Genomic DNA, 20,688 nt, shown 5'->3' with positions numbered 1-20,688 from the left:
TGTGTCTGGGAGCGGGTGCCAAGTGCTGAGCTAGCTAGGACCCGCCTCCTGCCATGGGCTGCCTGCCCCTGTGCTGTGGGAGTCTCACCCAGCCACCTTAGGAGACGGTGGGCTTGCAGGAAGGCAGGTGCACCTGAGCTGCCAGCAATCAGCGACCAAAACCAGAACAGACTTCCTGCCCTCGCGCCAAGTCAGCAGGTAGCAGGTTTGGGCAAGTGACAGAGGCACCTGAGGCCAGGATGGGTGGGGGCCTGCACAGAGCCCTGGACAGCCTCTGGACATTAGTCCCAGCACAGCCCATCCCCCATGCTGATGTCACCACACCCAGACCTTGGAGGCCCCCTCCGGCTCCGCCTCCTGGGAGAAGGCTCTGGAGTGAGAAAGGAGGGTGGCAGTGCTGGCTGGACAGCCTCCCTGGGCAGAGAGAGAAGGGCGAAGAGAGACCAGAGAGAGTCGGAAAGACCCAGAGTGACACCCACAGCGGGCCTCGGAGTAAGACAGGCAGGGCAGCGTGTCTGCAGGCCAGTTACGTTTGTGCCCTGCTTCCTGAGTCCTCTGTGCCTGTGGCAGCAGCACCCAAGCCGGTGGGGTGCTGAGAGTGTGCTTCTGGGACCCAGGTAAGGCTGGGTTGCTCCCAGGCATGGGGAGAGGGAGCTTGGAAGAGTCCTGGGTATGGGCTTCCTCTGGAACCCCTGCCCCCATAGCCCCTTGCTCCTGGGCTTCCTGCCACCCACAGGGGTGCCTCCACAGCAGTCCTTGAATGAAATTGTCCTAAGCCTGGAAAGATGAAGGCTTAAACCCTGGAGAAGGGAAGAGCCGAGCGCATGGTATCTGCTGAATTGTTGCTGAGCGGGAGCTGGGGTGAGGGGCGTCCTGGAGCAGACATGCTCTGTCCTTGGATAAGTCACTTCCTATTTCTGCCTCAAATTTCCTATCTGTGACATGGGGGTCTGAAGCCCATCAGCCAGGACTGTCCTGGGGAGAAGGCAAAATCGGGCACGGGCTCAGAAATATAAATGCAATCTGTGTTTCCTATCATCAATTTGAAAAGCAATGAGCTTGAACATGGTCTAGTTCCCATTTTTAGAAATAAATCATATATCTCATAGTTTCTCCTACTGTGTGGGCCCTAAGTTCTACAGCCTCACCAGCCTCCATGGTCCCGTACCTTTTGTAACAACTCTGGTCTGCCCCTGGTTGTCCTGGCTCATGCTGGCCTTGGATGCCGGCAAGTGACCTGGGAGTCCTCTTCAGACATAGCTCCCCGTGGCAGCTACCTGCGGGCCCTTGTTGAATTCACTTCCCTACCGGTACCCAGGCTAGTGCTGGTCTCCAGACGGACTGTGTGCCCACTGAGACCAGGGCTCAGCACAGGGGTCAGGGCTCAGGTGTCAGGCAGTGTCATGGGCAGAGGATCAAATGCCCCGGTGCCTCTGAATGGGTCCTTGTGAAAAATTGATGTTCATCCTGAAGGACAGGTCTGGGGCCATCAGGGCCTCTTGCCAGGGCCCATGGGCCAGGGCTTTAAGAGCTACACCTAGTCCCAGGAGTCCTTCCCAATCCCAAATCTGAGCCCAGCCCTGTGCTGGCCAAGGCTAGAGATAGGGGACGGCTCAGACTCAGGCCCTACCCTGTGCCGAATCCAATCCCCAGCTTTCAGGGCAGAGGTGGGGACAGGCCCCAACCCAGACAACAGAATACGTGTAGTCAAGCCTGGGATGAAGGGAGACACAGAGGACCTTGGAGGCATGGACAGGGTCAGGGGAGGCTTCCTAGAGGAGGTACCACCTGAACTGAGCCATGAACCACAGACAAGATTTTTCTAGTCTGAATTCCAGGTGGAAGGGCCAATGTAAGCAAAAGCTAAGAGGTCTGAGAAGAGCAGAATATTTCAGGAATATCGAGTGACAGGTTGGGGACAAAAAAGACTTGAGATATGGGCAAGGCCCCGATTGGCTGGACCTTGAAAGCCAGACTTCAGGGGCTGAAGTTGCCTGTCCTGAGGGCAGCAGCAGCGAATCTGGCAAGGTTTTAGCTCAGCTCATGACTGTCCCCAGCCTAGGCTGCCCTTTCACCTATACTCCAAGGACCACCCTGAACTGGGAGGCCAGAGACCAAGTCCTAGTTCTGAATGGTCCTGCCCTGCTGTGTGAACTTAGCAAGGCTTGGTCTGTCCCTGGGCCCCTCTGCTTATATATTTAGGTGGGGCTAGACTTGTTCTCTCCTGGGAGCCCTTTGGGAATCTCTGGATGACAGAGCGTCCGCTGTTCTGGGCAATGGGGCTGCTGACAGTGGCCAAGGCTTCAGTCACGTGGTTTGGGCTGTGGCCAGAGGGAGAGGAGCCAGGGAGGGTTTCCTCCAGGGAGGAGGGGCTGGAGCTTTGGGAGGAGCCCAGGTGACCCTAGATAGGCTCAGGGCTCCCTGGGCTGGCCTGCTCAGAGGCTTGACCAGGTCCCTCTCTCTGCAGAACCGTCTCTGGCTGGCAGCAGCGGGAGCACTGACAGACTATGGTGATTCTCCAGCAGGTGGGTGCTCCCGGCCCTGCTCTCCCTTCACCTTTGACCTCTCAAGGAGTCACCTTGTTGGGTGGCTCATCCTGCTGCCATCCCGTCCTCTCTCAACTATATGCTGAACTGTGGGATACCCTCTCCAGGCCTTTCTCTTGAAAAACTCCTACTCTCTGCTTCAAGACCCTCTGGGAACTTTCCCTGCAGCTCGAGTCCCAGGCTGGAATCTGCTCCCTCTGAGGTCCCTGTGGGGCTTCCTTTTCTCACTGACTCACCCCACTTGGCAGAAATGATGGATTTCCCACGTTTCTGAATCCCAGGTGTTTCAGGCAGTGGAACAGCATGTGCAAAGTCTCAAACCTGGGGAAGTCCTGGGGGAAAGGGTTGGCAAGTCTGCTTAGGAAGGGTCGTGATCCTGATGTGTCCTGAGGGCCTTAGGCAGCAGTGAGCAGGGCTGGCATGTCCTAAGCTGGAGCTCCCTGGGGTTTATGGGAAGAGGCAAAGGTGCTGCCCCTCAGCTGAGCCCTCTGGTCCCCCTTCCTCCCCAGGGCCACCACAGCCTCCGACCCTCAGCCCTTTCCCGTGACTGGTCTGAGGCTCTAATGAGCTTCTGGTCTCCAGAGCGGGAGCCAGGAATGTGGGCCCTGGGCCAGGTGGGCCTGGCACAGGGCCCTGGGGCTTGTGGGGCTTGGTGCTGTGGGGCTTGGCCAGCAGCTTCCTGTTGTCCTGGGCCATCAGAGGTCAGTGGAGCAGACTTGTCTTGCAGCCCTGCAGCCACATGGGATGTGTGTGTAAGAAGGCGAACTTCAGGGTGGGATCTAGAGGGGGAAGTGCCCCCTAGAGCCCTTGACCAGAATGGCCAGAATCCACAAGAGGGAAAACGTCACCTTCACTGAGCGTTTGCCATGTGCCACAGGGAGCTGGGTGGGAGGGGACAGAAGGAGGGCCTGGGCCTCCATGGCTCCCCAAGGGTGTTTTCCCCCAGGGATCTCTGAAGCAGGCCTCTGGCTGACTGGACCTCCTGTCCCCTTCCCCTACTGCCACCTTTGCATGCTGGCCCACCTCACTCTGTGGGGAGCAGGGGTCTGTAGATGAAGGGGCTGTGCCCACCCTCAAATAGGAAATAATCTTTTGTTGCTTCTTTGATCCAAAAAATGTCCCACCTCTGGGTTCCACAAGGCAGTGCCCATGCCCCGGGCTTTGTCTTGGGCTTTGCTGAAAAGTAGAGGCCTTGGGCTTGTTCTCTGAGCTCAGTTTCCCCACCAATAAGAGAAGATGGAGGCCCTCTTTTCCCAGGGCTGCTCTTGTGAGGCTAACGTGCCATGACCGTGCTTCTTCCTTACCTGCCACCTGGCCTGATGCCTGCTCCTCCCCCCACCCCAGCGGTCCCCCCACAGCCTTGGCCTCCCCTGCTCCACCTCACCTGTCCACATCACTCCTTCTCCCTTCACTGCCTTCCCGGGCCTCCTGGGGAGCCCCAGAAATGAGGGACAACCTTCCTTCTCCTCCCCACACTCCCTCAGCCCCAGGCGTCAGCCCACTCCAGAGGAGCTCTGTGCTGGTGGGCTGGGTCAGCGAGCACACCACCACTTGACCTCAGAGTCCCTCCACTGTCCAGCCGCGTGGCTGTAGGACAACTGCTGCACTATTTTCCATATCTGAACACCTCCCTCATAGGAGTGGCTGAGACTGAAACACCAGTGTATATGAAATGCTTAGCCCAGCTGGACAGAGCTCAGGAGAGCTTAACTACCAGCAATAGCAACAGTGTTCCCGGCTGTGACATTTCCCTATCCTTTGTTTTCTCACTTTACTTTGGATGAAAAAAAAATCTCAGGAGACCTCAACGAATACAATGGTTCTTTCTCCACAGGTAGGAGAATGTCTCCATGTGGGACTTATCAGTGACAGATTCCTCCATCCATGTACTTACCCATCATCCCAGCCCGTCCGAGCTCCCCACAGGGTCCCAGGCACAGGAGATACCTTCCTCAAAATGGGCTAAGAACCCAAATCTCTTTACTCATGAAAATAGCTTATTCATTTGTTAAGAGTTTTAATCATCAGGAGAAATCCCCTTGGTCCTCCTATGTGCCAGACATGCTATGCATGATCTCATTCTATAGCGATAAGGCTGTGAGGTAGGGACCTTCATGCCCATATCGAAATGGAGAAGCTGAGGCTCCTGGTAAGGAGTCCAGATAGGACTGGGAGCCAAGATGTTGAGGGGGACAATAGCCAGGAAGAGGAGGCCCAGGGATGGGCTGCAGCGAGGGCCCAGGGGAGGCTCGGGAACAGGCTCAGTGTTGGAGAGAAGAGGTCAGATTGCAGGTGCTGGGTGGCATTGTAGCTCTTGCCTAGCGACCCTGTGGCAGCCTGGGCAGGCCCAATGTGTTTATGGCCTGGGGAATGGAATGGAGGTGCGGAAGTGTATCAGAGGCTGCCCTCTTCAGCCACACTGTCACCCACCCACCCAAGCAAGGTGCCACGGAGCCCTCCTATTTTCAGTCCTGAAAGAGTTTCCAGACCAATTGAAAAGATAGCTGGAAGCCTGTCTTTTTTTTTTCTTTTTTTCTTTCTTTTATTTAAGAAATGGAAGCCTGTCTTTTCCAGGGGTAGTGGGGAATTGGAGAGGCCAGGAAGGGGAAAGGAAGAGTCCAGGAAGGCTCTGAGGCCATTGCAGTAGCCCTTGGGAACACATTGAGGAGACCAACTGGCCGGGTTGCAAGGTCCCTGGTGGGGGGTGGAATGAGAACCTGGAGCTCGGTGGTGCACAGGACCCGCCGCTCGGAGGCCTTCAGGCAGGGCTCTCTTGTCCCAGTCTGACGTGATTTCCTCTCTGCAGGGCCAGGTTGGGGCCATGGGTACTTGGCCCAGATTTATGGGCAGAGGGAAGTTTGAAAATAAATTCATGGGCTGTTGATGTCGGTTTGGGTTGATACTTTTAGTAAAATATAATGTCCTTCTTTGTCTTCTGTAACAACTTTTTGGGGGGGAGGGTGGATGGAACCCAGAGCCTTCCCAGGCCAGGCCAGCGCCCTGCCATGACACTATATTCCCAGTCCTTTTCATTTTTTTCTTTTGAGACAGGGTATCACTAAGTTGCCCAGGCGGGCCTTGAACTTGTGATCCTCCTGCCTCAGCCTCCTGCGTAGCAGGATTACAGGTCTACCACACTGCAGCCAGCTCGGAAAACAACTGTTGGCTTTAAATGGGTTCAGAGGACATTGGTGTTGACACCCCAGCTCTCTTTTGGTTGCTACTTGCATGGAATACCACCTATATGAAGTCCTTCCCCTGGAGCCCGTGTGTGTCTTTGGGTCTCAAGTGGAGAAGCTGAGGCTTATCATAATTGATCCTGTGTTTTTATTGTCCCCTTAACTAAAGATCCAATCCATTTACATTTAAGGCAATTACTGCTAAGGGTGGGCTTAATTTTACTTCTGCTGTTTTGCTGTTTGTTTTCTTGTGACCTTTCCTGTGACTTTCCCCTCTCGGTTCTTTTGTGTTTGACTGATTTTTTTCCTCATCTACTATTTTAATTCTCTTCTCTCTCCTTTTTTTTTTTTTTTTTTTTTTTTTTTGTTCTTTTTGGTACTGTGGACTGAACCCAGGGTGCTCTACCACTAAGTAACATCCCCAGCTCTTTTTACTTTTATTTTGAGACAAGGTCTTGCTAAGTTGCCAAAGATGGCCTTAAATTTGTGGAAGCTGGTTTTGAACTTGTGATCCTCCTGCCTCAGCCTTCCAAGTTGCTAGGATTACAGAAATATACCACCATACCTGGCTTTGATTCCTTCCTCATTTCCTCTTCTGTGAAGTTTCTTTCTTTTTTAAATTTTTTTATTTATTTATTTTTATTTATTTATTTCTTGAGACAGGGTCTAGCTAAGTTTCCCAGGCTGGCTTTGAACTTGTGATCCTCTTGCCTCAGCTCCCAAGTGGCTGGGATTAAAGTATGCGCCATTCCTCCAGGCTTTTCCCCCTTTTTTAAAAAATATATTTTTTAATATTTATTTTTTAGTTTTAGGTGGACACAATATCTTTATTTTATTTTTATGTGGTGCTGAGGATCAAACCCATGCTTCATGCATGCTAGGTGAGTGCGCTACCACTTGAACCACATCCCCAGCCCTCCCCTTCTTTATAAATTGTTTGTTTTTGTTTTTCTGGAACTGGGGATTGGACCAAGGGGCATTCTACAACTGAACTACATCCCATCCCTTTTTATTTTATTTTGAAACAGGGTCTCACTATCTTGCTGAGTCTGGTCTTGAATTTGCAATCCTCCTGCCTCAGCCTCCTGAGTCTCTGCAGTTCCAAGCATGCACCACCATGCCTGGCTCTGACTTTCAACTTTACTCTATGGTTATCCTTACTAGTATTCCTTTTTTTTCTTCATATGGCTTTGACTTACTGTCTATTATTTTATGATTTTTTTTTCCAATTTTTCATTTTTGTAAATATACATAACAAAATTTACTGTCTTAACCCTTTTCACATGCACAGTTCCATGGTATTACAAATATTCATAATGTTGTGATAGCCATTGCCATCATCCATCTCCCTAATCCTTTTTATCTGTAAAACTGTATTTCTTTTCATTAAGGAATAACACTTTATTTTTTTCCCTAACCCAGCTCCTGGCCATGTCCCTTCTACTTTCTGTCTCTATGACTGTGACTACTCTAGGTGCCTCACATCAGTGGAATAGCACAGTATTTGACTGTTTGTGACAGCTTAATTCAGTTAGCATAATTTCCTCAAGGTTCATCCATGTTGTAGCACATGACAGGATTCCTTCCTTTTTAAGGCTGAATAATATTCTATGGAATCAATATACCACATCTTTCGTACTTAGTCACCCATGAAAGGGCACCGTGGTTGTTTCCCTGTTTTAGCTCTTGTGAACAGTGCTGCTGTGAATATAGGTGCACAAATACCTCTTTGAGACCTGCTTTCAATTCTTCTGAGTATATGTCCAGAACTAGAATTGCTGGATCATATAATAATTCTATTTTAAAATTTTTTTCCCATGGTGGCTGAACTATTTTATATTTCTGCAGCAGCACATAAGAGTTTCGATTCTTCCACATCCTAGACAATATTTATTTTCTGATTTTTGATAGTAGACACCCTAATGAGCATAGAGGGGCATTTCATTATAACTTTGATTTACATCTCCCTTAAGATTAGTGATGTTGGGGCTGGGGATGTGGCTCAAGCGATAGCGCACTCGCCTGGCATGCGTGCAGCCCAGGTTCGATCCTCAGCACCAAATACAAACAAAGATGTTGTGTCCGCCGAAAACTAAAAAATAAATATTAAAAAAATTCATTCTCTCTCTCTCTCTCTCTTAAAAAAAAGAAAAGATTAGTGATGTTGACTATCTTTCATGTGCTTCATGTCTGTCTGTATATTTTCTTCAGAGAAATGCCTATTGAAGTCATCTGCCCATTTTTTTAAATCTATTTGTTTGTTTTATTGTCCTTCCATGTCCTTCTATTTGTAGCATTTTGTATAAGACAGGTTGACTAGTGACAAACTCCCTCTGCATTTAATTATCTAGAATTGTCTTAATGTCTCCTACCGGGTGGTACCAGCCTTATTTGGGTTTGGGTCTGTCCTCCCCATCAGGCAGGGAGCTCTGAGGACTTGTCTTGTGGACACTATCCTCTGTGCTTTGCTCTGAACCTGAGCTCAGTGAAGGATGATTTTATGGACAGGTGGAAAGTGCTCTGAGTCCACCACCAGCACTCCTTTGTGTCTGAGGAGCTGGTCCCTGTCCCAGTGAAGTCCAGGGGCAGGTGGGCAGGGACAGGTGTTCAGGGCTTGGCTGGGGAAGGACCTCTCTGGAAAGGTGGATCCTCGAGAGAGTGCAAGAAGGGGTGAGGGTCAGGTGGTCAGTCAGCTTTGTGCTGGGGGAAGAGCCCTGCTTGCTATGACTAAGGGCAGGGAAGGAGGCCTCTCTCGGCAGCCCTGAGTCATGTGGCACCACTGTCTACTTCCTTGTCCTTTCCCTGCCCTTTCCCTGCCCTTTCCCTGCTCTACTCCCTACTGCGGTTTGCTGGGGAGCAGCTGTGCTTCCAGGAGTCCAGAGCTGAAGGTCAAAAATGGACACAAGAGAGAAGAGAGGGAATAAAAGGAAGAATGAAGGGAAGAGGGCAAAGATAAGCAGGAAGAGGCCAGAAGGAGGCGTCACCTGGGAGTCACCCGGCCCTTCCAGGCCAAGTTAGTGACCTCTGGCTCACCACCTAGCATGGACTGGAGGCAGGTGCCCAGTCCTGGGTGGACGCCAGGACACAGGAGCCCCACTTGGTCCACTGTGGGTGATCTCTGAACTATCTGGTGGCTCAGTATCCTGGGGAACCCAGGGGACCCAGCACCAGGCCTCAGTGGCTCTTCCTTGGGCTGGACATCACTCAAGAGCTGACCAGGGGCCAGATGAGGAGGACCAGACATTGGCTCTTCTGGGCCTTTCCCCACAAAGGTGCCCCCTGAAGACTGATTTTTATCCGTTTTCAGTCTCCAGAGGTAGCCAGCGAGTCACAGGCCACCCTCCCTTTAGTCTGAGTTCTATTCAGTAACATCCCTGCAGGGGGAAAAATACTGATTTTCTCCAGAACTGCAGCGAGGGTGCGGTTCCAGGTGCCAAGTCCCCCGGGGCCCCAAGGCTAGGCTCTGCAGCCCTGGAGAAGCCACCTGGAAGCCCGGTAGGTGGAGGTGCCAGGGTCGCGGAGATGGGAGGGGTCCGGGCGGCGAGCGCCCCCTCCCCGTTCCCGCCGCGGGCGGGCGCTCACCTAAGCCGCCGTTGCCATGGGCCCGCGGCAGATGGCCCGGTTTAGGGTTCCCGGGCAGCGCGCAGGGGATTAGGTGAATTAGGGAGCCCGAGCGGTGCCGCCGCCACCAGACCCTCGGCGCCATGGAGGCCCCTGGCAGCCCCGCTGACCCCGGAGAGGCGCGCGCCCCGCAGCCGGGCAAGTGGGCGCTGGTGCGCCACCTGAACCAGGCGCTCAAGACCTTCGCTGTCCTGCCGGTGAGACCCAGGCCGGCGGGGAGGGCGCCCCGGCCTCAGTTTCCCGCGGGGCAGAAGCCGGGAAGGCGTAGGGTCACAAAGCCCGGGGCGTGAGGAAGGGCGACAGCCCTAGGGTGCTGCATGGGATCCCTGACACCGCGACCCCAGCAGGAACCCGGCCCAAGGCAGCCTCCCTGGGCGCCATCTGGAAAGTTGGTGACCCAGGAAGGTGGGGGGTGGGGGGATCCAGATGGGCTAAAGATTTCCCAGCTTTTGCTGGCAGGGACTGTCCCCAGGTGCACAGAGGGACCTTAGCCATCTGATTGCCCATTGGCTGGACTGCCAGCCTTCCGGTCCCCTCTATTTAAAGGTTAGCAACTGGACACTGTGTTGTACTCATGGGTGCCTCTGGCTAGACACTTAGATCTCCCGTCCCACCTGTGAAATGGGGCTGAGAAAACCAGTGGCCCAGACTGATAAGGGAGATATGTGGTGGGGGCTGGGTGTCCACATTCAGGTGTCCACATTTGGCAAACAGGGACTGAGCCCCAAGCCCCGGAAGGAGGGAAAGGCAGAAAGTGCTAAGGCCCTGTGGGAGTTTATATTGATCCCAGACTGGCCTGGGAGAAGGAGGGGAGCAAGGACAGCCTGTGTTTGAAAGCCTCTCTTTGCATTCACCAGTTCCTTCCATTTGAAGTCTGATGAAAGTGAGGTCCAGAGAGACTGAATGACTTACCCAAAGTCACAGCATCAGTGGCAGAACTGAAATTAGAACCTACTGTGACGGTGTGCTGGCTTTTCCGGGGGTAGGCCCCACTGGGTTTTAGAGTACCCTTGAGAATATTTAGACTCATTCTAGGAAGTTATCACTCGCGGACTGAGATCCTGCAAAGCTGGTGGGGTCCTAGGGGGCTCTCTGCTTCAGCCATCCTTTTGACATCAGGAAAGCTGGCACTTGGCCCAAGTTAGCCACATTGAGGCATGTGCCATGTCACAAATGGGATTTCACTTCAAGGTGAGGTTCCTAGAGGGATGCCTCTCACAGTGCATGAAGTCATGCACCAGATGCGATCATGGTGGCCCAGGCACTGGCCACAGGGATGGGAGGGTTGTGGGATTAGACCTAGAGCCCAGGTCCCCTTTCCTTGCTGCCTTCCTGCCCTCAGTTAAACTTGGTTTTCTTTCCTGTCTTCCTCCTTCCCTTCCCCCACTCAATTAGTGATTCCCTCCCACCCTATTTTTGGTTCAGGCTCTGTTCTCCAGAGGCTAATAGGCTTATCTCACTGGTTTGATGAGTGTCTGAGCCAGGTTCCCTTTTCTCTTTGGACCTCAGTTTCCTCATCTATAAAACGGGGACCCTTACTTCCTGGCTACATGCTGATTCAAGGGCTTGCCCTGGGATCACACCCCAGATGTCCTGTGGTCTCAGAATTCCCCCTGAAGCCTCTTAGTTACTGTTTGAAATTTCTCCTTCAAGCTCTGACCTGGAGCAGAAATCTTCTGGTGACAGCCTGAGGTTAGAAGAGTCTAGGTGTCCAGTCCTGTGTGGACGCCAGGACACAGGAGCCCCACTTGGCCCACTGTGGGTGATCTCTGAACTATCTGGTGGCTTAGTGTCCTGGGGAACCCAGGGGCCCCGGCACCAGGCCTCAGTGGCTCTTCCTTGGGCTGGACATCACTCAAGAGCTGACCAGGGGCCAGATGAGGAGGACCAGACACTGGCTCTTCTGGGGCCTTTCCCCACAAAGGTGCTGTGTGCTTGCTGTGTGACTCTGAGTACCTGGCTCAGCCTCTCGGAGTCTCCATTTCCTGCTTGTTTCAGTTATATATATTTTAAAGTTGTAGTTGGACACAGTGCCCTTATTTTATTTATTTATTTTTATGTGGTGCTAAGGATCGAAGGGCCTCAGACGTGCGCGGCGAGTGCTCTACTGCTGAGCCACAATCCTAGCCCCTTGTTTCAGTTATTCTATTATTATTATTATTATTGTTTTCCTGTGTTCTTTCAGTGGGAACCATCTTTTCTGTGTGCTGGGCCAAGGGACACCGGTTACTTTAGCTGTCCTCAACCTGTTGTCAGCTTTCCTTTGGGCCCATGAGTCACCCAAGGCCAAGGACCCTGTTAGTGCCTTTTCTTGTGCTCAGGGTTAGGCCCAGGGGATGTCATGAAGGAGCACTGGGTCTGGAGTCTCTTGGGCCTGGGCCTCAGTCCTGGCCCTGCCACAGAGCCACTGTGTGAATTTGGGCACATTTTCGACTCTTGAGAGATGAAGTAGAGGCTGAGTGCTCTGCGTGAGGACAATTCACGAAGGCCAGGGGAGCATCCAGCTGCTGCCAGGCGGACTGCTCTCCCTCCTCCTGGGCCCCACTCTCCCTGATTCTCACACACTCTCACTTCCACACACACTCCGCTCTGAGGCTTCTGCTGTGCTTGGCTCTGGGGAGTCACAAATGGGAGGCTTGGACCAGCCTCCCCTGGGTGGGAGAGGCCCAGCCCACCCTCTGTGGAGCCCCAGGGGTTACCCCACTCCTCACACAGCAGCCAGGGTGGGATTTTGAATGTCAACCTATCCTGACATTTCCCCATGGCTTCTGTCATAAATTAGAAGAAAGTCCAACTCCTGTCTGTGGCTCACAGGGTCCTGTGTGACCTGGGGCCTGCCCTGGTTCCCACTCATTTCTCTGCAGCCTGGGCCTGTCCCCTGCCCTGGACAGGAGAGCAGCCTGCCGGGGCAGCTGGTAGAGGAGACCCAGCAGGGGTGGGGCAGGAAGAGGTGGGGGTAGGCAGCCTTGGGAGGAGCAGTCGCTGGTGGGGTAGGAAGCTCAGGGCCTGGAGGATGGAAGGGTCAGCTCTGGGAAGCGCCCCAGAGCCCCAGTCCTGCAGCTGATGCCCCGTAGACACAGGTCTCCCCAGCTCGGGAGCCCCTCCATGCTCTCTGACATTCTGAGAAGCTTGGGTTTGGAACTCGCCTTTCCCTAACATGCCCTGACTCCTGTCCAAGAGAAGCAAATTTCTGATGGGATCAGGAGACTGAAAGAGTCGTGAACTGACCTTGGACTCAAAGAGGGATGAGAAGACTGAGGCTCAGAGATCAGCCAGCAGAGCCTTGCCCGGAGCCGTTCCCACTGGGCCATGCCATCTCTGGGTCACCCAGAATCAGTTTCATCAGTGTTGTTTGTAATTGCTGCTCGTTATGAAGTTACATTTTTATTAGAATGTCTAAGTTCTCCCACACACCTGAGAAAACACCCCCCAAAAGAGTACTTTTATTAGGATTAGAATAAAATCTAATCTTTCATCCCAAAGTCAGCAAAGACCTTTGTGTTTCTGGGCCCCGTCCACTCTCTGACCTTCGTCTCTTCCTCAGCCCCTGTTGCAACACCTCCTTGCTGTTCCTTCCCACCTCCCTCTGTCCAGATGACTCCCCTGCCCTTTCTTTGGCTCCTGCTTCTCAGATCTCAGCTCCAAGATTTCCTCTGCAGAGCGGCCTCATTGGCTCCTGAGGCTCAGGGTGGCTGCCTGACTCTGCCGTTAGCATGGTAACTCCCTGGGAAGCACTCACCAATGTCCAAAGGGACTATGTTAATAAATGTGCTCTGTTATTTATTTTCTGTCTTCTTCAACTAGAAAGTAGATTCCGTTGTCACTGCGCCACCCCCAAGGTTAGGCCAGTTAGTGCCTTGGACACAGCAGGTGTTCGAGAGACACATGCCGGTCAAACACATCAGTGCTGAATGCGGTTGTTTGGCCTCTATGAGCCTTCAGTATGTGCTGAGAGCCAGGCCGTAGGCTAGAAGCTGCAGGGGACACAAAAGTGACACAGTGTCCCTCAAGGCTGGGGCTCTCCCCACAAGCCAGAAGACAATGTGGCTGTCTCTTATCCCAGGCTGGGCACAGGGAGTATACTGAGAGGAAACTATTACTAGGATGGTGAGACTTGACCCTGGAGAGATGGGGCCTGCAGCCTTAGGTCCCTGACATCACTCCTTGGACAGAGAGGTTGTACTTGGGTGGCTTGGTGTTTGTGCCTAAACTCCCCCAGTCCCTCATACACATGTAGCGGGCAGAACCAGGGGGAGCCGGGCTTTGGACGGGCCAGGGCTAGAGCCCTGCTGTGTGCTGCTCTCCCTCTCTGAGCATCTGCTCATTCTTCGGTGAAGTGGGGAGAATAATGGCTGCCCCAGAGGAGAGGCGGTGGCACGACCCAAGCTCCAGCCCAGGGCCTGGCACCAGGCGTTTCCAGCAGGCATGGTTCCCAATCTTCCCTCTTCTGGTGGTGGGTGTGGGCTTGGGGGCATCCTGGAAGGGCTGTCTGGTTCGCCTCCTGCTCAGCCGTCCTGGGATTCTCTCTCTCCCCAGGGGGACTATGTGTGGATGGACCTGAGATCCGGGCAGGAGTTTGACGTGCCCATCGGGGCGGTGGTGAAGCTCTGTGACTCTGGGCAGATCCAGGTGGTGGACGATGAAGGCAACGTGAGTCGCCCCTCCCTCCACCTGCCCATGCGACACAGGCTGATCAGTGTCCCGAGGCAGGGGCCGGGAAGTAGCCACTTCCCGAAGTAGTCATGGGGCACAGAGGCAGTGCCTGTGCCCCCTTCTGCCTCTCAGGCACCCACCCCATGGAGTGCTCTCCACCTTTCCAGCAGGAGGGGACTCCCCCTGCCCAGCTGCCCTTTCCATCTCCACAGCTCTTCCCTTCTCTCTGCCGGGGACTGGGGTGAGGGGTGGGGGCAGAAAACGCCCCCCGGGGGGGCAGGGGTGCTTCAAGGTCAGACAGACTGGATTCGAACCCCGATGCATATTTACTGTGCGACCTTGGTCACGGCTCCTTCCCTTCTGAACCTCAGTGTGCTCTCTGTAAGATGGGGTAACAGTGAATGTGTCCGAGTGCAGCTGCCCATGGTGAGGCCGCAGCAGAGCACCTCAGGACAGCTCCGGTCGGTGGGGAAACGCCTAGAATCTTGCTCTCGGGTCATGGCACCAGGTGAACTTGTCCTCCTTGAGGCTGCCCTGGGAATCCGTCGAACAGATCGACCCTCTACCTCTCCTGGCCCAGAAGGAAAGGGACGCGAGAGATAGAAGTGTGATAGGCGGTGCTAGTGAGGCCTTGCGGAGGGGGCAGGTCTGAAGTCAGGCCTTCCCTGGAGAAGGTGGGTGGCCTATACAGGAGCCCACAGGGACGTCCCGGGGCCTCTGAGCCTGTGTGCACAAGTACAGCGCCGGCGTGTGTAGGTGGCTTGGGGGACGTGTAGGTGGCATGGGGGACATGTAGATGGGGTGCAGAGTGCACCGTTGCAGCTTAGCAAGGACACGAAGGACCCAGGGGAATTCGACTTATGATAACTTGTATCGTGTCCAGTGCTTTGCCTGAGACACTGGCTTAGCCTCCTAGCCTGAGGGGGGACAGTCAGGACAAAGAGGAACAGGAGGCTCCGCTGGGGAAAGGAAGGCTCGGGGGTTCTATCCGTGGAGTGGAGGCTCATGGAGGCTCAGGAGGCCCACGGAGGTCCTATCCATGGAGTGGGCAGGGCCACCCCAGCTGCCCTTTAGGTCTTCAAGGGCAACCCCTCAGGGTTTGCAGAGCCCTTTGATGCATGCTCTGTCTTTGGGTCCTCGTGGCATCTGGGAAGGGCAGGGTGGGCAGCGACTGTTCTATGGAGAAACTGAGGCACAGAGGGGGACCCTTGCCTCATTGCACAGCTAGTGACGTTGCTGGAGGCCTCTATGCCTGCGTTTCCCCTGCCAGCACCACAGTGACAAGGATTGGACTCAGTTTCTATTTACCATGCTTTTGTCCCCTGGGCTCTAGAACCTGAGGGCCCCAACATCATTCCTCTAGGAAGCCACAGTGAGGCTGTAGTCACAGCAGCAGGGAGCACGGCTCTGCTGTCAGGGAAAGGGGCCCTGAACCCGCCTGAGCCTGAGGGTGGGGACTGGAACTCTGCAGGCTTGAGTTTCACCTGGGTCATGTTGCCCGTCAGATGGTGTCCCGTAACCTGTGTCACCTGATCCTGAAGGTCCCCTCTTCCCCTCCCCCACCAAGGCCCTGAGTGGGAGCCATAAGAGGGGGAGGGGCACGGCTGGCTGGCAGGGGGTGCCAGGTTAGGGAGCTGGGGTTTGCCTCAGTGGCACAGGGTCTCAGGGGGTCTGGACCCTTCTTTCTGTGCCCCCTCCCCCAATAAGCCATTGTTCTTTACTTCTTTGTGCTCCCACAGACCCCAGCAACTTGGAAACAAGGACCCTGCAAGTCCCATTTGGTTCCCCAGAGCCCAGCAGAGCACGTGCCCAGGGGAGGCTCTTGAGAAGGATGTGTGACAGGTTATGGGTCCAGTCCTCACTGGAACCCCAGGGTCCCCTCTCTCCTAGCCACTCCTGTAGCTTGTGCATGCTCCTTCCCCTCCTCTGCAGAATACCTGTCTTCCAAGTTCAGTCGCAGGCCAGCTCTTCACCCTGACCCTTGGAGTTGCCCATGCTCTCTCTCTTTCTCCCCCTCTCTCTGTGTGTCTCTGTCTCCCTAAGTCTCTCTCTCTCGTCTCCCTGTCACCATCTTACTCTCTGGCCCTCTCTGTCTCTGTTTCACTGTCTCTGTCTCTCTGGCATTCCCTTAGGGCCCAGCCTTGATGGTAACCTGGTTGCACTTTGGTCAGAGCCGTGGGGGCAGTGGACCTTGCGCTGAGGGCTGCGGGCCTCTGCAGGGTGTCCTCCCACACCGCAGGCTCTGGACTCTGACTTGTCACTGGAGAACAGGGGCTGTGATTCTCAACAGGATGTTGTGAGGAACAGGGAGCACACAGGGTCTTTATAAAACAAAAAGCATTCGAGGGCTAATCCCCAGTGCTAGCACTTGCCAGGCCCAGTTCTGCATGGAGAAGCCTGGCCATGAGGTCCATCAGTGCTCCCCACAGCCCCAGGAAGAAGGCATCGTATCCCTATTCCCACTTGAGGTAGAAGCTCCAGAGGGTGAGGTGCGTGAACCTCCAGGGCACGCCTGACTGAGCTCTTGGCCTCTGGCTGAGCTGTCCTGGGGAGATGCTGCGGGGCAGAGAGTTGGCCCAGGAGCCCTTTCCCTCTGGCCCACTCCAAGGCCTGGGACCAAGTCAGGCAGAGAAGATAGGCAAAGGGAGTTTTCCAAATGGATCAGCCTTTATCAAGAAACAGGGTGCCTGGAGAAGAATGTTCCACAGGGGACTGGAAAGTTCAGATGGATTCTCTGACCTCACCACTTGGCCCCCTGGTGACTCGGGGAGGCTGCTTGAGGGCCTGACTCAGGTTAAATGCTCCTTCCCTGGAAGGGCCACGAAATGCCAGGGTGGGCTCTGCCTGGCCCTGCCCTGATCCCTCTGAGTGCCGCAAGCAGGCCACCACCCTGCCCCAAGAGGTGGGCCCAGGCCAGGTGGGTCAGGGTGTGGGCTGCAGGTGCTTGAGGGTTTAGAGGGTTGAATGGGCAGGGCTGGGTGACTGGGGGGCGGGGATGTGATGCCCAGATTTCTTCTAATGTCTAGCTAATGGGGTTCGTTATGCCAGAGAAGAGCCAGAGGAGGCGCAGGTGGGGTAAGACATGACATGTGTCACCTCAGTTGGGAGGTGGCAGAGAGGTTCCTTCTCCCCACAGTAGTCAGGTTCCTGTGTGGTTCCATGGAATAGGAGGTCTGTAGGGCTCTCCTCAGGCCGTGGCCACACATAGAGCATAGGTCAGGCTCTTGTTTCATGCAGGGTCTGTAAATGTGAGGACAATGTGCTGGAGACCCCAGGGAGGGCAGCTCCTAGCACCCTGGGAAACCAGCCTTTTGCAAACTGTAGAGAGCTGATGAGCCTCTTGGGTGCACCCGTCTGCCACCTCCTGGCATCGTGGGGTATTGCAGGGGAGAGCCCGGAAGACAGCCTGCATGTTTCCACTCCTGCTCACGGGAATGGAAAGTTCTCCCCTTGCTCCACATAGGTCATCAGCAAGACCGGTGAAATATATCCTGGTGGGTCCACTTCTGTCATTGCCACTGCTACTGCCCTGCCCCCTGGTTTTCCCTTGAACCTGCTGCACCTACACAAGCCTCTGAGGTGCTGTTTTTACTGCTCCCCCGGGCCTGACATTCCCTCCTGCCATCTTTTTACAGAGATCTCTTTGTCTTCACTCAGATCTTAGCTCAATGCCACCTGAGGTGGCTCATGACCACCCCATCTAAAGTAGCTCCCTCTGCAGTTCTCTATCACAAGTGCCTCTGAGTTTATTGTTGGCACTATCTGAAATTACTTTTATGTATTTGTTTACCAGAGTCTGGATTTGAAGCCAAGTCTGTATAAATCCAATTATTACACGTTCCACTCTGTCCTGCAAAGCGACCAGAGGGAATCTGATCCCTTTAATGACAACTGTCTGGAGGGACTAAAGTCCCTGTCCTGCTTACCTCTTAGGTCTAGAGATAACCCCTTAAGCGGAAGAAGAGCTGCCTTAAGGAGTGGGACAGGCAGTAGCATGCTAAGACTCAAACCTGTTAGAACTGACGGTGTTTGCCCCCAACTCCCACAGCAGGCCCGCAGACCCCAGGCTTCAGCTCCTCCAGGGCCTCTTCCTAAGCAGCACGCAGCCTGGGCCCAGGCAAATGAGCTGACCCCAGGGACTGTCCCTCCTGCAGGAACACTGGATCTCCCCGCAGAACGCCACGCACATCAAGCCCATGCATCCCACCTCAGTCCACGGTGTGGAGGACATGATCCGTCTGGGGGACCTCAACGAGGCCGGTATCCTGCGCAACCTGCTCATCCGCTACAGGGACCACCTCATCTACGTGAGTACGCCATGGCCCACTCCAGCCCAACACTTGCCCAGGGACCCAGGCTCCTAGGACAGGACAGGGACTCTGCCTGTAGCCACTTGGTCTGAGGCTCATCGTCCTCCCAGGCCTTGCTGGTGGGCTCTGTGGCTGGAAGAAGGGCAGATTATACTATAGGCTCAGGTGCCTTTGTGTGCCTTGACACCACTGGGTGGCCAGGCCTGGTCAGTGACAGGCTTAGCACATTGTCCAGGATCTGGGGAGCTGGGGCTCTCTTGGATATTTGCTGGGGGTTGCCAGTGGCTCCTCAAGATCACGGGAGACTGACTAAGGAGTTTGTACCCTTTGGAGGGGGGTGGAGGAGGGCCTCAAAACCTGGATATTCAAACCAGCCCTCCTTCCCTTCCCCAAGGATAACTGAGCTGGGACAGCCCTGATCAAGGGGGTGGGCTCAGAGAACTGCAAGACAAGGCCCTGGAGATCACTTAGTCTACAGGTTTTCAGGCTTTTTGATCACAGGAACACTTTATGTTGTAAAAATTTTTAAGGGCTTCTTTCTCTTCTCCCTGGGGGGCAAGTGGCCACCCGAGGTTCCTGGAGCTCTCTGTGGCCATCAGTCAGGCCTGGGCCATGTGATAGATGAGTGGGATGCCTGCCTGTCCACCTGCCTGTCAGAGGAGGCGCCTGTCAGAGCTGATGGATGCTCTACAATTCCCCTGTGCTGAGGCCTGACCCCATGCCCACTCCTATCAGGAGGAGCTCAGGGCCTCCTTCACAGGGGAGCAACAGGGGATGATGGGAGTTGTCCCTGTCAGGGATCCTGCTGACCCATGGCTTAGAGTAGGAGGTTCTAGGGTGTGTTTTAGGGATTTTGCAGGAGAATCAGCTCCTCTCCAGGAGAGGAGTAGGCTGAATCCAGGAACAGGCAGACACAGAGTCATGAGGGAGGGCGGGGGACAGGGGAGGCACCAGCCTGATTGGAGTCGGTGACTCTTGCTTGTGAAACTGGGGAAAGGTGGTAATAGAATTAGTTACAGCCGCAGAGGTCAGCCTGGACATCAGGGATATCAGGTCCTTGAATGGGCTGACTAGGGATCAAAGAAAATAATTCCAGAGGTTAAGAGATTCTCAAGTGGTGGAGCTCAGTGGTTGAGTACCCCTGGATTCAATCCCCAGGACCAAAAAAAAAGAAAAAAAGAACAGTTCCTAGCAGGCACCTTTCAGAGCTCCCCTCTGGGTGGAGTTGGGGGAGCTCAGAGGAGGTGAGCAAGCTCTGTGCTTGAATAGGGCTCTAGCCAGGGAACCCAGACATGGCACCCAGAAAGGTGCATCTTGGCTCATCCCAGGGCCTGAGACTCCACGTCCGGAGGTGCGTGGAGGATGCCCCACCTCGCTGAGTCTGTGGTTCTGTATCTCAGTGGATGAGAACTAGAGCAGGGCTGTAAAGAAGCATCCGGGCTGTTGCCTACCCAGAAACTGGACCTGTCCCTACCCATGGCAACCCCGTCACTTCGTGGATTGAGTTACCCTGACGCAGCCCCGTGCACTCAGGATTTCTTCAGGTTACCTCACTACTCACAGAGGAAGCTGGGTGGATGCTGTTCCTATCTTCCTGGGGCTTGCCCAGCCACAGATCAACCCCGAGCATCCCAGAAGAGGGGCGGGCCCTGGGAAGACACCTAGCAGCCCTGACTTGATGGTCCCAGAGCCAAGGGTCACCCCTCAGTCCGATGGGGAATAGACGGCGGGGTTGGTGGAGGCCCAGGAGTCCTTGATGCTGAGCAGAGGCTGCAGCCCTGACTTGGAGGTGGGAGGCAGGGTCCAGCCTTGGCAAATAGCCCTAGGGGAGCCCTGGCCGTCCGGTTTTAGCCTTCCTGGGCACCATGGGCTCTTATGTGGGGACAGTGCCCCTGTGATTCTGGGTAGGTGTTTGAGTCCCAGGGAACACCCTTGTCTCCAGGACCTGCCACCTGCCATGGAGGGCTGCCCAGGGTGGCAGTCCTGGGGGCTTTCCAGAAGAGGGGAGCAGGAGGTGGAATTGATTCCTGCCACATAGAGATCCCTGGTCTCTGCCCAGGGACTTGGGGCTCTTAGGGACCACATGCACTGAGTCCTTGGCTTGGGAATAGTATTTCCTCCAGTGCTCTGTGGGACAGGTTTTATTCCTGGAGCAAGAAGGTATTGGCCATTAACTCTCTGCTGCCCTGGACCTTCAAAGGGGGCCAGGGTCTCAGTGCCAGCTGAGGCCAGGCCTCCTGCTCTCTTCCCACCACCTGCTGCCAGCTCTGTAGGTCCCACAGATGTGTTCCTGGGGGATGGGGGAGCCTACGTGGAGAAGGCAATGCAGGGGTTAGCGCCAGTGACCCTCGTTCACCCCACTCCCTATTATCTGCTGGG

The 20,688-nt window shown here is 54.6% G+C and overlaps 1 protein-coding gene across 12 annotated transcripts in view; it reads left to right on the top strand.

Annotated features, from left to right (window-relative positions):
- Positions 1–109: 109 nt before the first annotated feature.
- Positions 110–20,688, top strand: part of Myo7a (myosin VIIA) — a 79,215-nt gene continuing 58,636 nt past the window's right edge. For 2 of the 12 annotated variants that reach the window (XM_048788008.1, XM_048788005.1), the window contains exons 1-4: positions 288–617; positions 2,468–2,525; positions 13,883–13,996; positions 18,154–18,306. In XM_048788008.1, the coding sequence (XP_048643965.1) occupies positions 2,508–2,525; positions 13,883–13,996; positions 18,154–18,306 (285 nt within the window). In that variant the 5' untranslated portion in view covers positions 288–617; positions 2,468–2,507. Of the gene's footprint in view, positions 199–284; positions 618–2,467; positions 2,526–13,882; positions 13,997–15,738; positions 15,842–18,153; positions 18,307–20,688 lie in introns of those variants that run through there. The other 10 variants (XM_048788009.1, XM_048788007.1, XM_015477378.2 and 7 more) reach the window with 8 other exon arrangements.

This window comes from Marmota marmota, unplaced genomic scaffold (assembly GCF_001458135.2).
Source record: "Marmota marmota marmota unplaced genomic scaffold, marMar, whole genome shotgun sequence".
NCBI lineage: Eukaryota > Metazoa > Chordata > Mammalia > Rodentia > Sciuridae > Marmota > Marmota marmota.
This window is presented reverse-complemented; position numbering and strand designations above follow the sequence as displayed.